At 47.2% G+C, this 14,653-nt stretch overlaps 2 protein-coding genes across 2 annotated transcripts in view; both read right to left on the minus strand.

The window, feature by feature from the left end:
- Nucleotides 1–7,768, minus strand: part of LOC140391417 (centrosomal protein of 63 kDa-like) — a 112,832-nt gene extending 105,064 nt beyond the window's left edge. The window contains exons 1-2 of the mRNA XM_072475950.1: nucleotides 7,577–7,768; nucleotides 5,324–5,410 (exon numbers count right to left, since the gene is read on the minus strand). Of these exons, the coding sequence (XP_072332051.1) occupies nucleotides 5,324–5,410; nucleotides 7,577–7,729 (240 nt within the window). The 5' untranslated portion in view covers nucleotides 7,730–7,768. The remainder of the gene's footprint in view (nucleotides 1–5,323; nucleotides 5,411–7,576) is intronic.
- An 831-nt stretch (nucleotides 7,769–8,599) lies between these two features.
- Nucleotides 8,600–14,653, minus strand: part of LOC140391316 (deuterosome assembly protein 1-like) — a 150,481-nt gene continuing 144,427 nt past the window's right edge. The window contains exon 7 of the mRNA XM_072475908.1: nucleotides 8,600–8,726. Coding sequence (XP_072332009.1) covers nucleotides 8,600–8,726 — 127 coding nt within the window. The remainder of the gene's footprint in view (nucleotides 8,727–14,653) is intronic.

Genomic DNA, 14,653 nt, shown 5'->3' on the forward strand with positions numbered 1-14,653 from the left:
TGCGCCACCTGAATTCCCAAGTATCGAAAACTCCCTCCCACCACTTTAAACAGTAACTCCCCCAACCTCCTCTCCTTCCCCCTCGCCTGGATCACAAAAACCTCACTCTTACCCATGTTCAATTTATACCCCAAGAACCGGCCAAATTTCCCTATGATCCGCATAATCTCTCCCATCCCCCCTAATGAGTCAGAAATATACAGGAGTAGGTCGTCCGCATACAACAAGACCCTGGGCGAAGTTCTCCGGAAACGGCGCGATGTCCGCCAACTGGCGCCCAAAACGGCGCAAATCAGTCGGGCATCGCGCCGCCCCAAAGGGAGCGTCAGCGGCCGCTGATGGCATTCCCATGCATGCGCAGTGGAGGGAGTTTCTTCCGCCTCCGCCATGGTGGAGACCGTGGCGAAGGCGGAAGGGAAAGAGTGCCCCCACGGCACAGGCCCGCCCGTGGGTCGGTGGGCCCCGATCGCGGGCCAGGCCACCGTGAGGGCACACCCCGGGGCCAGGTCGCCCCGCGCCCCCCCCCCAGGACCCCGGAGCCCGCCCGCGCCGCCTTGTCCCGCTGGTAAGGTATGTGGTTTAATCTACGCCGGCGGGACAGGCATTTTAGCGGCGGGACTTCGGCCCATCTGGGCCGGAGAATCGCGGGGGGGGGGCCCCGCCAACCGGTGCGGCGCAGATTCCCGCCCCCACCGAATATCCGGTGGTGGAGAATTCGGCAACCGGCGGGGGCGGGATTCACGCAAGCCCCCGGCAATTCTCCGACCCGGCGGGGGGAGAATCTCGCCCCCTGTGCTCTGCCTCAACCCCCCCCCGCCCCCGGACTAGCCCCTTCCAGCCCTTTAATGCTCTCAGCGCCATCACCAATGGCTCTATAGCCAAGGCAAACAACACTGGGGAGAGTGGACATGCCTGCCTTGTCCCCCGGCTCAGTCTAAAATAGTCCAAGCTCACTTGGTTCGCCTGCACACTCTACACCGACGCTTGGTACAACAACTGGACCCAGTGTACAAAGCCCTGCCCAAACCCAAACCGGCCCAGGACCTCCCACAAATACCTCCACACACCCGGTTGAAGGCCTTCTCCGCATCCATAGCGACCACCACCTCCACCTCCCTCCCCTCAGAGGGCATCATGATGACATTCAAGAGCCTTCTAACTTAGGCCGTTAACTGCCTTCCTTTGACGAATCCCATCTGAGCCTCCCCTATCACCCCCAGAACACAATCCTCTATCCTCGAGGCCAAAATCTTGGCCAGTAATTTGGCGTTTACACTTAGTAGGGAGATTGGCCTATATGACCCGCATTGTTCTGAGTCCTTCGCCCGCTTCAGAATCAATGAGATCGAAGCCTGTGACATTGTTGGGGCTCTCCAGCCTCATTAAATGCCTTCACCAGCAACGGATCCCGCACCCCAGAAAATCTCTTATGAAATTCGACTGGGTATCCGTCTGGCTCCGGGACCTTGCCCGACTGCATGGCCTCCAATCCCTCTACAACCTCAACAATCCTGATCGGGGCTCCCAGCCTCTCCACCAATGCTTCCTCCACCTTTGGAAACTCCAAACCCTCCAAGAATTGCCTCATCCCATCCACCCCAGCTGGGGGCTCCGACTCATAAAGCCAACTGTAAAATTCCTTGAACACCCCGTTCACCCCCGCTGGGTCCAAGATCGTGTTCCCTCCTCTATCCTTCACTCTTCCTATCTCGCTGGCCGCCTCCCATTTCCTGAGCTGGCGTGCTAACATCCTACTGGCCTTCTCCCCATATTTATTCACCGCCCCTCTCGCCTTCCTCAACTGCCCCACCACCTTCCCTGTGGATATCAGACCAAACTCCATCTGCAGCCTCTGCCGCTCCTTCAACAACCCCGCCTCCGGGGATTCCGTGTACCTTCCGTCCAATTGGAGAATCTCCCTAACCATCTCTACCCGCTCCACCTTCTCCCTATAAGCCCGTATCAAAATAAACTCCCCCCTCAGTACTGCCTTCAGTGCCTCCCATACCATTGCTGCTGAAATCTCCCCGTGTCATTTCTCGCCACATAATTCCAGATAACCTCCCTCACCCCCACACACACCTCCTCATCCGCTAACAATTCTACATCCATTCTCCAGTGCGGGCGCTGGCCCCCCTCCCTGCTCACCCGTAATTCCACCCAGTGTGGGGCATGGTCCGAAATAACAATCGCCGAATACTCGACATCTACCACACCCACCAGGAAAGCTCTATCGAAAACAAAAAAAATTGAACCGGGAGTACACTTTGTGCACATCGGAGAAAAAAGAAAATTCCTTTGCTCTTGGCTGTCGAAACCGCCACGGATCTACCCCTCCCACCTGTTCCATTAACCCCTTTAGTTCCTTCGCCGCAGCTGGCACCCTCCCTGGCTTCGAACTCCACCGATCCAACCTCAGATCCATAACCGTATTAAAGTTGCCCCCCCATGATCAGCCTATGCGAGTCCAGGTCCAGGATTTTCCCCAACACCCACCTCATAAACTCCGCGTCATCCCAGTTTGGTGCATAGATATTCACCAATACCACCGCCATCCCCTCCAGTTTCCCACCCACTATAACGTACCTACCCCCCGAGTCCACAACAATGCTCCCTACCTCAAATGACACCCGCTTATTAATCAAAATCGCTACCCGCCTAGTTTTAGAGTCTAGCCCCAAATGAAATACCTGCCCAACCTACCCCTTCCTCAGCCTAGTCTGATCCACCACCCTGTAACATTGCCACATTCCCCTTTAAACTCTTCTGATGCACGAACACATGAGCCCTCTTGACCGGCCAATTCAACCCTCTCACGTTCCATGTGATCAGCCTGGTCGGAGGGCACCCCGCCCACCCCCCTGCCGATCAGCCATCACCCTTCTTAGGTCAGCCTCCAGCCGGCGTCCCGTGCCACTCCAGGCCCGTCCTCGGGCGCCCACCGTGATCGACCCCCCCAGTCTGTCTCCAAGTGCCAGTCCCTCCCCTGCCAGCAGATCCAAACCCCCTCCTTCCCCCTCCCCCCCATAACAAAATAACAATCCCAACCCCCCTCAACAAGCTAATCTCCTCCCCCCCCCCCCACCTACCCCCCCCCCCCCCCCCCCACACACACTGCGCTTCCCTGAGCTAGCCCACCCAGCTAGCCTGGTTGCCCCCACCCATGGAGCCAAGCATCCTACCGTCGCAATAATCCCGCCCCTCCAGCTCGAACATACATATGCAAACATTAAAATCCCCAACAAACACAAAGAAGAAAATTCCACCCACCATCCTCCATTAAGAACAAAGTTAACCCGCATACAAAACTGAGCAACGGCCCCAAACTTAGTGCAAAACAATACATACAAAACCAGAAGAAAAAAAAGAAATTTAGCAGCAGATCAAAAACACAGCTACTCGCCCCAAGTTCAATTTCCTCCATCAGCTGCCAGTCCCCTGTCCTTTACAAAGTTGATTGCCTCATCTGGCAAACCAAAGTAAAGCTCCTGGCCCTCATAAGTGATCCACACATGAGCTGGATACAGCACACCAAACTTCTTAAAGAGGGCCGATTTGACTTTGTTAAAACCCGCCCTTCCTTTGGCCAGTTCCGCACCCAAGTCTGGTAGATACGCAGCTCATTACCTTCCCACGATCAGCTCCTCGTCTGCCTGCCCCAGCTCAAGATCTGTTCCTTGTCCAGGAACCAGTGATCGCCCTCAGCGGCTCATTCCTCAGCGGCTTATTCATAAGCGCCCTGTGAGCCCTGTCCACTTCCAAAACCCGAGAAAACGCACCTTCCCCCAGTAGCTTCTTGAACATACGTGCTACATATGCACCTGCATCCGATCCCTCGCTGTTCTCTGGCTGGCCAACGATCTTCAGGTTCTGCCTACACGATCTGTTCTCCAGATGCTCCATTTCCTCTTGCAGCCTCTTTCTGGTGGTCTTTCGTCAGCCTCATCTCCACCACCATCGCGGCTAGCTGGTCATCGTGCTCAGCCACCGCCTCTTCCACCTTCTGGATCGCCTGACCCTCGGCTTCCAATATCTGCTCCACGCAGTCAATCCCCGTCTTAATTGGATCCAGATATTACATTCTTTGCTGAGCAAATTTCTCGTGGAGGAAGATCACCAGCTTCTCCGTTGACCACTAGGCCGGCAGTTTCGGTCCCTGACTCTCCGCCAAATTCTCCTGTGCCGCAGATTCCATTCCCGTTTTCGACCAACATTCTCTCCTTTTCAGATCACTTCAGGTCTACGAATCCATACATTGGTGGGGAATCCTTCTCCTCTACTTCACCAGTTTCCTGTTTTATCAATCAGATCCACCGAAAATTGGGGAAAAAGGTCCAAAAGGTTCACTACGAGCGGGAGCTACCAAATATGCGACTACTCACTCCATGGGCGCCACCGGAAGTGGTGAAAATTAATTTTTAGCATTAGGTGCTTCTTCTTCAGCTCAAGTGTTGGAATTCAGTGGTCTTTGGAAGTGGCCAAGCCCAAAATTAATGTGCAGCCAAAGTCTAGCAAGCATTTAGGGAGTGTTGCTTTGCACAGGCCCTAAACAAAGTGGAAAGGAGAGAAGAGAGGATATAAACACTGGAGGAAAACAATTTTTTGCACAGGCGGTTTGAATCCCAACCATATATCAGCCCATCCCTCCCCACAACCTGGTCTAAGTCTTTCATGCTATTTTTTTTGCTTTATTTTTGGTACGGCTTCTAATTGGAGAAAATATCATGATGCCCCAGAGACTGGATGTCAGCCAAAGTAAGTAATACGGCATCTCTGGGCAGGTTAAAGTCCTTTGGCCTGCAACTCACAAGGAGGGAGAGAACATATCAAGGGGAGAGAGGGAAGGTGCTGAAGCAAAGGCACACAGTTTATCAAAGTTACCAATATTGAGTAACAGGGCTGTGTTCCAATTTTAGCCAATATAGTATTAAAAGATAAAACGCAATGACAGAATGTATGCTTATGGCTGATAACTTACTAATTTAACCTGTACTGTCATGGCAGGTTACAGAATGTGTGCCTGGTGCTTTACCACAAGGTGAATTGAAACGTTGAATGCCTAATCAGCCATATACCCCTTTCTCAGCTCCAACAGGCAGACCCCCATCAGCATTTATATGTACTTATCGACCACTTCGGCAGAAAAATGCTGCACAGAATCCAAAGAGGAGGAGCAAGAAATAAAATTTAAATACACAAAAGAATGGATTTGATTTTATTCTCACAGCCAAGTAGATTCTATTGCTATTTGCTTTTTCTTTAAGAAAAATCTTTGTACTCGACAATATTGTCATCATATTTTCCACATTTCATTTCTACTTACCATAGCTCTTTTACCCTCCAATATTTGCAACATTTTCTTCAACTGTTTGTTCTCCAATTCAAGAGGTCCAAGCTGGTCCATGGCCACCTGTGAGTTCAGATAAAAGTATAAGATCTTGAAAGTACAACAATTTAATTTAAGAATTCTTAGAATTGTGTTTATTGAAATGAACAATGGGTAATTTTCACATTTCAGAGCACTTGTGTCAGCATCAGCATTCTCAGACAAAGTGCACGTGGAAATCTCCCTCAAAATATATTTTATCACCTTATACTCCCATATTAATATAACATCATCCAACATCAAAAGTGATGGATGTCTGCCAAACATTTGTTTCAAGCAGCCAAATAAAAATATGCAAGAAATATTGAATTTTAAAATGAATAACACCTTCACATCAGCACCCAAAATTCAAGCGATGATGCAAATTCATATTAACATCTGTTTGCTGATAGATCTGCTACAGCATAAGTTTAGCTGCTCTCTCTTATTCTTCAGAGCCATTAATCCTGTTATTTAGAGCACTACAGGTAGAAGAAATTTGAAAGAGTATTTCTCTGAAGCTGGGAGAGAGAAATATTAAAATGTAAATATTCTCTATCACAGTAATATTTCCTTTTTGACAGAGCATTTGATGTAGAGACTGGACAGCTAGACTTTTTTTATTCCATCGCTCTACACTACCTACTTCAAATTATTTTAATCTTAATTTTTCTTGTCATTATGGCATTGCTAAAGGAAATTAAAAGAGAGAAATTTACAAAAGCAGCAAGCAATACAGATTATGTTAATTCATGGCCTCAAAGATGCAGCAAAATTTAGGATTAGAAAATAATTCTGGCAGCAAAAAAGTTTGCAGGGAATAGGCAGTGTGGCACAAGATGAGTTACCCTTCCAGAGAGCTGGCATGGATACAACAGGCTGAATTGCTTCCTTCTGTACAGCAACTATTCTATGATAATACAAAAGCACGTCTTTTTTAAACTGTGTTTATAAACTGTGGAGATACATAATCTCATAGAAAATAGAATGCCCACCATCTCATTAAGCACAGCGCATTTCAAAAGCTAATTTAGTTACAGAAAAATACACCGAGTTTGTGACATTATCATAAATGTAAAGAACTGTATGTCCAAATCAACCACGAGAGGGAGCTAGATGTAGAACTATATAAGGCATCGACGCTAAGCCTTGTGGATGAGAAGTTGAGGAGGAAGCTAGAAGACAGACTGTAGGAAAGAAAGTGTGAGTGACAGCAAGTCATAGTTCTTGGCCGGGATTCTCTGACCCGCCGCCGGATCGGAGAATCGCCGGGGGGCGGCGTGAATCGACGCCGGAGAATTCGGCAGCCGGTGGGAATCGCGCCGCACCGGTCGGCGGCTGTTGGCAGCGGCCCCCCCAGCGATTCTCTGCCCCGCGATGGGCCAAGTGGCCGCCCCTTTTTTTGCCAGTCCCGCCGGCGTAAATTAGAGTAGGTCCTTACCGGCGGGACCTGGCGGCGCGGGCGGCCTCCGGGGTCCTCGGGGGGGTTCTGGCCCCGGGAGGTGCCCCCACGGTGGCCTGGCCCGCGATCGGGGCCCACTGATCTGCGGACGGGCCTGTGCCGTGGGAGCACTCTATTCTTCCGCGTCAGCCGCTGTGGTTCTCCGCGATGGCCGACGTGGAGAAGATTCCCCCTGCGCATGTGCTGGGATGATGCCAGCACACGCTGGCACTCCCGTACCTGTGCCAACTCGCGCCGCCGGGCGGAGGCCCTTTGGTGCCGGTTGGCATGGCACCAAGCCCCTTCCCCGCCGGCCGGCGCGGCGCAAACCACTCTGCCGCCGGCCTAGCCCCTGAAGGTGCGGAGGATTCCGCAACTTTGGGGCAGCCCAACACCGGAGTGGTTCACGCCACTCCTTCCCGCTGGAGTTGCCCGCCCCGCCAATTCCCGCAGAATCCCGCCCATTGTATTAGTGTAAAGATTAGTAGTAGATAAGTGTAGATTGTACATTTATTATCAACTGTTTATTATATAGGAGTAAGCGTCAAATCCAATTAAGTAGTGTAAATAAATCTAGAGCTTTGTTCAATATAAAAGTTGTGGTCTTTGTGAACACTACACCAACCATCCTAGGATTAGCAACACAAAGAACACCACAAAGTTCACCAAAATAGTTCTCAGATACTCTTCATATGATCTATAAGGAATTGAGTTTAAAGTTTAGTTGTTAAATTGTCCATTCCGATACTAGTGAATGTAGTTTCACACACCCAATATTCAGCCAATATTTGTTCTCTTTTTTCCAGCTCGGTTTTGAGTTGCTTTTCCAGATTAGCAGTTTTCTCTGTGGCAGTTGCTATGGTGATTTCTTTCTGATCGAGCTCTGTAGTTAGGTTGGAGACCTTTGTTCTAATTCCCATCATCTCAGAGCTATGCAACAGCTCCTTCTGACACAGATGGTCCCTCAACTGCAATAAAACAGAAAACAAAATAAATATTTAAAATATTTTTCTGATCATGTCATGGTTATCTGATTTTACAATTTATAGCCAAAGAATTCAAGTAGCTTTAATTTTATTGCTCTTCTGATGGAATATAATGACAGCGCAGATGTTACAATTACTGGGATATGAAATTGTAATTCGAAGGTTCATTAGAACATTGTGTTTTCTCACTTGAATCTTTGTTTTAACACCCAGAAGAGGAATAAAGGTTTTCCCTGTCCAATGCCATAAAAAGGGTCCAAGTGAAGTGTAGCGTGGTAGCCAATTGATTTGTGATTCTATGCAAAAGTTATGCCACAACAGTGTAGAGTATGCCCAATGGACCAACTGGTTATTTCCTGTCTTCCATGTTTGCCCTGTCTGCATTTTAAAAGTTAAAACGTGATACAATCTGAGCCTTTATATGGGATAAAACAATGTATTATAGCAATCAGTAACATTGCAGGATAGGCAAATGAATGTCGAAAGCAATAATTTTTCCATTAAAACTATCATTTATTTCAGAAAGCCTCTAAGAATGTAGTCACATTTGATTTATAGTTGTTGGATCATCCCGATTATTAATACATACTAGTGCTGGGAGAAATTAGCCACAATACATGATTTTGCAGTTTCCATTTTTGACATATAGAGTCATCTGAGATTCACCCTAAAAATAACTGACAGCGATCAAGTATGTGTGATGAGTAAAGATAGTACAAAATTGTAACATTTCATGGCTGTGATATGTCAGAATGAATAAGGTAACATCTAATAATGTTCTAAACTTATTCTACAGCAGGCACAATGCTACTGGCATACTTGATTGATTTCCTTGTTCCCTTCCATGTACTCATTCTGCAATCTCTGTAACTCTTCCTCCTTCTTATCGAGTTGGTCACTCTGCTGCATGCAATATGCATGGGATAAATCAAGCCTAAGGAAAAACAATATACATCTTCATCTCCATGTGGATCTTCACATAAATATACTTAGGCTCTCATAGTAAACATTCATTTAAGTAGGAACTGATTCTTCCTTGTTTGTGTGCTTTGGGAGTGTAGTATGTGCTGTGACACTGCAACTTTAATAACTGCCGCAAATGTATCAATCTCCAAATATTTGAAGATGAAAATAAGTTCCACATATGTACCTGAAAAAATTAGAGAATTTAAGAAAAGTAACAACAATAAAATAACGACTGAATTAAACATCAAAATACTTTAGAAAACTCAATGAGGAGTGAGGTTTTACTGCTTCGGATGATATGTTATGTAACTTTCTTAATCCAGAGATTGAACGGAGACATAAATAAGCAGTAGGCAAAATTAAAAACACATGCTCTGGTTTCAGTACACAAAAACATTTTTATTTTAACCATAAATAAAATTTGAAATATACTTCACGTTTTGTGATGATGCATACATTTAAGGCCCATTCGATGAATCAAATCTACAACTCTATTAAATAAAGGCTTATTGACAGTCACAGACATTCCAAGGAATTATCCAACATGGTGGCACCATGGTTAGCACTGCTGCCTCATAGCACCAGGGACCCAGGTTCAATTCCAGTCTTGGGTGACTGTCTGAGTTTGCACTTTCTCCTTGTGTCTGTGTGGGTTTCCTCCAGGTCCCCCGGTTTCCACCCACAGTCCAAAGAAGTGCATGTTAGGAGGATTGGCCATGCAAAATTTCTCCTTAGTGTCCAAAGATGTGCAGGTTAGGTGGGGTTATGGGGCCTCAGAGATAGAGCAAGGGAGCGGGCCTAGAGTCAGTGCAGACTCAAAGGGCGGAATGGCCTCCTAATATTGTACCTTGGGCCTCATATAAATGCCACTGGTGAATTATGAACACCTGCTAGATATTCTCAAACAACTCGCTGTAAGATGTTTCGCATTTAATTAATTTTTTATTGGGTTTTCGCACATAGTATATTTACAGGTGTACACAAGGAGAGAAAAAAAGAGAAGATAATATAAACAAGATAAAAACAACGCTATATAATTAGAAAAATCACATAAATAAAAACCAAGGGGTGGGAAAGTAAAAACTGGAGAAGTGTTGTTAAGGTTTAGAGAATCCCAAAGTGTATCATGGAGTTCACCTGACCCTTACCTTTGAATTTATTGTGGTTATGGGAGCACATGGGCCTGTCTTTCAGGTGTTATTCAACAGAGTGTTACAGTACTTTTAAATTAAAACAAAGTTTATTCATGAAACCAATTAACACTTTATGAACCCACAGTAAATATCTTAACAGCTATCACCACCAATAAATTCCCAAAGAATACAGTACTCGACAGATAACCCTTGATAAATTCCCAAACAACATCCACAAGACAAAAGACCCTTTTAGCACAGAGATCAAGTTGAAATTCTCTAATGAGAGCAGTTATCCCTTTGAAATCACCCAAATGAACATTCTTTAGCTTGTAGAGAGATCCATGCACATCTGCTGGTTTTCACTGCAGCTCTTCTCTCTGAAAACAAAACTAAAAACTCACTCTGTAGCAGCCTGCTCAAATATGAAAGTAAAGCAGACAGCCCAGCTCCACCCACACTCTCCTTTCTTTTCTATTGTGCTTAGCTACCCCCTCTTGCACTGTCCCCCCAGCCCCCCTCCCCGCCCTCCCCCCCCCCCCCCCCGCATCCCCCCCCCGGGTCTTTCCCCCATTCCTTCTCTTTTTTCATGTTTTGGCTACTTTCCCCTGGCTCTTGGCTACTTGATTATTTATCTGCTTGTTCATTGGCCACAAACAAGTCCCGGAACAGTTGGGTGAATGGCTCCCATGTTCTGAAGAAGCCATCTTCCAACACCCAGATAGCGAATTTGATAGAAATCCCAGTAGGTCGGACAGCCAGTCTGCAAGGGTGGTGCTGCTGACTGCCAGCCTAGCAGGGCCATCAGGGAGGCAAAGGCAAGGACGTTTGCCCTCCTCCCCTTGAAGACATTTGGCTGGTCTGATAACCGAAGACCACCACTTTCGGGCACGTATCCACCCTCACCCCCAACACTTTGGATATTGCCTCGAAGAAGGCTGCCCAATACCTAGCAAGTCTGGGGCAAGGCCAGAACATGTGGGCATGGTTGGCCGGGCCTCCTTGGCACTGTTCACATCTGTCCTCACCTCCGGGAAGAACCTACTCATTCGGGTTCTTGTTAAGTGGCTCTATGTACCACCTTTAGTTGCATTAGGTTGAGTCTTGCGCACGTAGAGGTGGAGTTGACCCTATGCAGTGCTGCACTCCAGAGTCCCCACCCTATTTCAAGACCCAGGTCTTCCTCCCATTTCTTCCTCGTCGCGCTCAGTACAGTGTCGGCCCTCTCTACCAGTCGCTCCTACATGTCGCTACAGTTTCCTTTACCTAAAATGTTTGCGTCCGGTAACTCCTCTCGTAGTGTCTGTCGTGGTGGTTGTGGGTAAGCCCTTGTCTCCTTCCATAGGAAGTTTTTAAGCTGCAGGTACCTTAGTTCGTTGCCCCTAGCTAGCTGAAATCTCTCCGTCAGTTCGTCCAGTGTTGTGACCCTGTCGTCCTTGTATAGGTCCCTAACTGTCAGTGCCCCCCATCCTGTCTCCACTTTTTAAAGGTGGCTTCGGTGAGTGCTGGTACGAACCTATGGTTGTTGCAGATGGGGGCTTTGTCGGACATTTCGGCCAGGCCAAATTGCTGCTGTAGTTGGTTCCAGGTCTGGAGTGTGGCTATCATCACCGGGCTGCTGGAGTGTTTTTTGGGTGGGGATGGGAGTGCCGCTGTGGCGAGGGCCCGGAGCGAGGTCGCCCTGCAGGAGGCCTCCTACGCGTGCATCCACTTTAGCAAATTTGTTTGCCTTGGCGGCGACTAAGAAGAAATGTTCTTTGTCTTGGTATGCGACCCAGGGTTTCGCTGGGTACAGCATACCAAAGCGTATGCCGTTCTTGTACAGGGCTCCTTTTGCCCTATTGAACTCAGCCCATTTCCTGGCCAGGTCCGCCCCAATGTCTTGGTATATCCTAATACTATGTCCTTCTCATTGGCTGTTCTTGGTCTGTCTGGCCCAGCGCAGGATTGTTTCCCGATCTTGGTGCCGGTGCAGTTTGGCTATTACTGCCCTCGGTTGCTCCCCGACTTTGGGTTTCGGGCGCAGCGACCGGTGTGCCCTGTCCATTTCTGGTGGGTTGGGGAAAGTTTCTCTCCCCACTAAGTTGCCTAGCACCTTGCCCACATATACCGTGGGGTGCCTGCCTTCGATCCCCTCTGGTAGACCCACAATCCACAAATTTTGTCTTCTTGAGCGATTCTCTTGGTCTTCTACTTTGCCCTTCAGACTGCCCTGCATCGTGACCAACCTCGCCACCTCTTTCTCCAGCGCCACGATCCGATCACTCTGGTCAGTTGCGGCCTTTTCCAACTCTTTGATGGTTGCCTCTTGGGCTTCTAGCCTCTTCTCTGCTCTGCTCAGGGTGAGCTGTATTTGAGCCAGCGTCTCGGTCACCGCTGCCTTCACCGCGGCCTCAAGGTCCGCTTTTACCTCCACCTTTATCTTCTGTTGGTGCTCCCTCAGCACCTCGGTGAAGGATGCCGTTCAGATCCCCCCTGATGCAGGAGGGATTTGTTCCTGTCTGTCCTGCTCTTTTCCTTTTGATGAAACTTGCGCTCCGCCGCCTCGTGCGCCAGTTGCCATGTCCGAGTGTGATTGCTCCTGGCCCTTTCAACTCCTGGTCTCTGTTCTGCCTCTAGTTTGGCTTCCTTCGGGCATTTTTGCTCATATTTCCCTCACTTTCTTCTGTCCTCTGTCCTATTAAAGTTGGGGAATGGATTGCTGCGACTTTTTGGTGAATTATCATTGAAAAGTGGCTATTTTGGGGGCCACAGGAGGAGAGCCACCTAACGTGCGAATGCTCAGCACATCGTCATCACTGGAAGTTGATGTTTAGCATTTTAAGCCACTGTGTCGCTGGCTGCAGCCTCAGATAAGTGTTTAAAGGGGAAGGGAAGGTGATTAATAGGGGGTGACCAGGAGGAAAGCGATCAAGTAAAACAAGTTTGGGGGCCACGGTCAGGAAGGAAGATATCGAGGAAGGCGATTAGGAGCTAGCAATGGGACTAGTGTGGGACTGCAGTGGAGCCATGAGATGCACCCATGCATCTCTCATCTGAAGTAAGCATTTTATTAACATTTTCCATTTTGATGGAAGCCTGCCAGATGCCTTAAGTGTTATGTTCTTGTACAGAGACAATTACTGAGTCGGCGTATTAAAAAACATCTAGTTCAAGACTAGTTAATTTTGTTATAGTATAATAAACTGTGGATAGGAAACTAATGCTATAAAACTGGAACTAATACTGACCAGAATGGTTTCTCCTCACAAGTCGCCCCAGGCTACAGTGTGCTAAGTAATGGGTTAAGAGTTAAGTAATGCATTAAGAGACATTGCAATTAGTTGTCTCATTTAGTTTAAGTATCCAATGATTGACACTGATATGTAAAGGGGCTTCAGGTGGCCCTTGTGTCAGGTGGTGTGTTGTTAAGAGTTTTGTGCAGAGGCTGTGGAAGTGAAATAAATGGTGTTTGGTGAAAAGGAACAGGACTATTGACTCTTCATACAACGGTAACTAAAACGCATAACAATGGTAGCAGAGAATGGTTGCTGTTCAAATGTGAAGGTTTGAAAGATACAACTTTTCCTGATCAAACCAAGGAGTGAGTGAGAAGGAACAAAAAAAGATACTTGGCTGAACCCAGGATAAAGATGGCTGGATATGACTATCGCCCCTTATTTTCTGAAAAGGAATCGTCCGACCAATGGAGAAGTGCAGTAGTTATGTGGACTAAGGTAACTGCTTTGGGAAAGAGAAAACAAGGTATGGCATTGGCTCTTTCTCTACCTTATGACAGTAAAATCCAAAACAGTGCTTTCTGAGCTGGAATTGGAAGAGTTAGTCTCAGAAGAAGGTCTGGAGACTCAATTACAATATATGGATAAGATTTACAAGAAAGATGACTTATTAAGTGCGTATGAAGCATGGTCGGAATTTGAAAAGTTCCGGAAAATAGAGGAATTCTCCATGGAAGACTATATAATGGAATTTGGCAGACTACATAAAAGGCTGCAGAAACACAACCTGGAATTTCCAGTCTGTGTTGGCCTTTAAATTACTTGACTGTGCTCGAGTGAGCAACATGGATAGGTTCCTGGTTTTGACAGCAGTTCAGTTTACGGATGAGGATACCATATTCGATCAGATGACAAAAGCTTTAAAGAAGTTTCTGGGGAAACATTCGATTCCGATGGCTCTGATGACTCAAATCGGTCAGTCTGCTATAAAGCAGAATATGGAAGATACACGACTAACAGGATGGCGAAATTGTACGGCTATGAACAGGGCCCAAGACTATAGAAGGAGATCGAGACGAGGAAATTATGAAGACAGAAACCCAGTTAGAACTTACAGTAGGAAGATGAACCCCAGAAATGCACGGGGCATGATAAATCGATGTTTCCGATGTGACTCTCAATACCATTATGTCTTCAACTGTCCAAAACGTTATGATAGAATGAAGCAACACATGACACGGAGGAGTCAGAAGAGGAAAAAGATAGTGACCAGAAAGAAGGCATTGTCCTATTGACAAGCAGTTTTACGCCAGTAATGAGGGTGTTGGTTGCAGAATCCTTCAACTGTGCTGTATTGGACAGTGGCTGCACATCTACTGTGTGTGGAATTGACTGGTTAAAATGTTACCTGGACTCCTTGAATGCTGAAAGTCATAACAAGGTTAAGGAATTTGAAAGTTCCACAAGTTTCAGGTTTGTGGATGATAATACTCTGAAGTCGCTGAAAAGAGTGGTGATCCCTTGCAATATTGCCGGAGTGAATT

This window comes from Scyliorhinus torazame, chromosome 15 (genome assembly GCF_047496885.1).
Source record: "Scyliorhinus torazame isolate Kashiwa2021f chromosome 15, sScyTor2.1, whole genome shotgun sequence".
In the NCBI taxonomy this organism is placed as follows: Eukaryota; Metazoa; Chordata; class Chondrichthyes; order Carcharhiniformes; family Scyliorhinidae; genus Scyliorhinus; species Scyliorhinus torazame.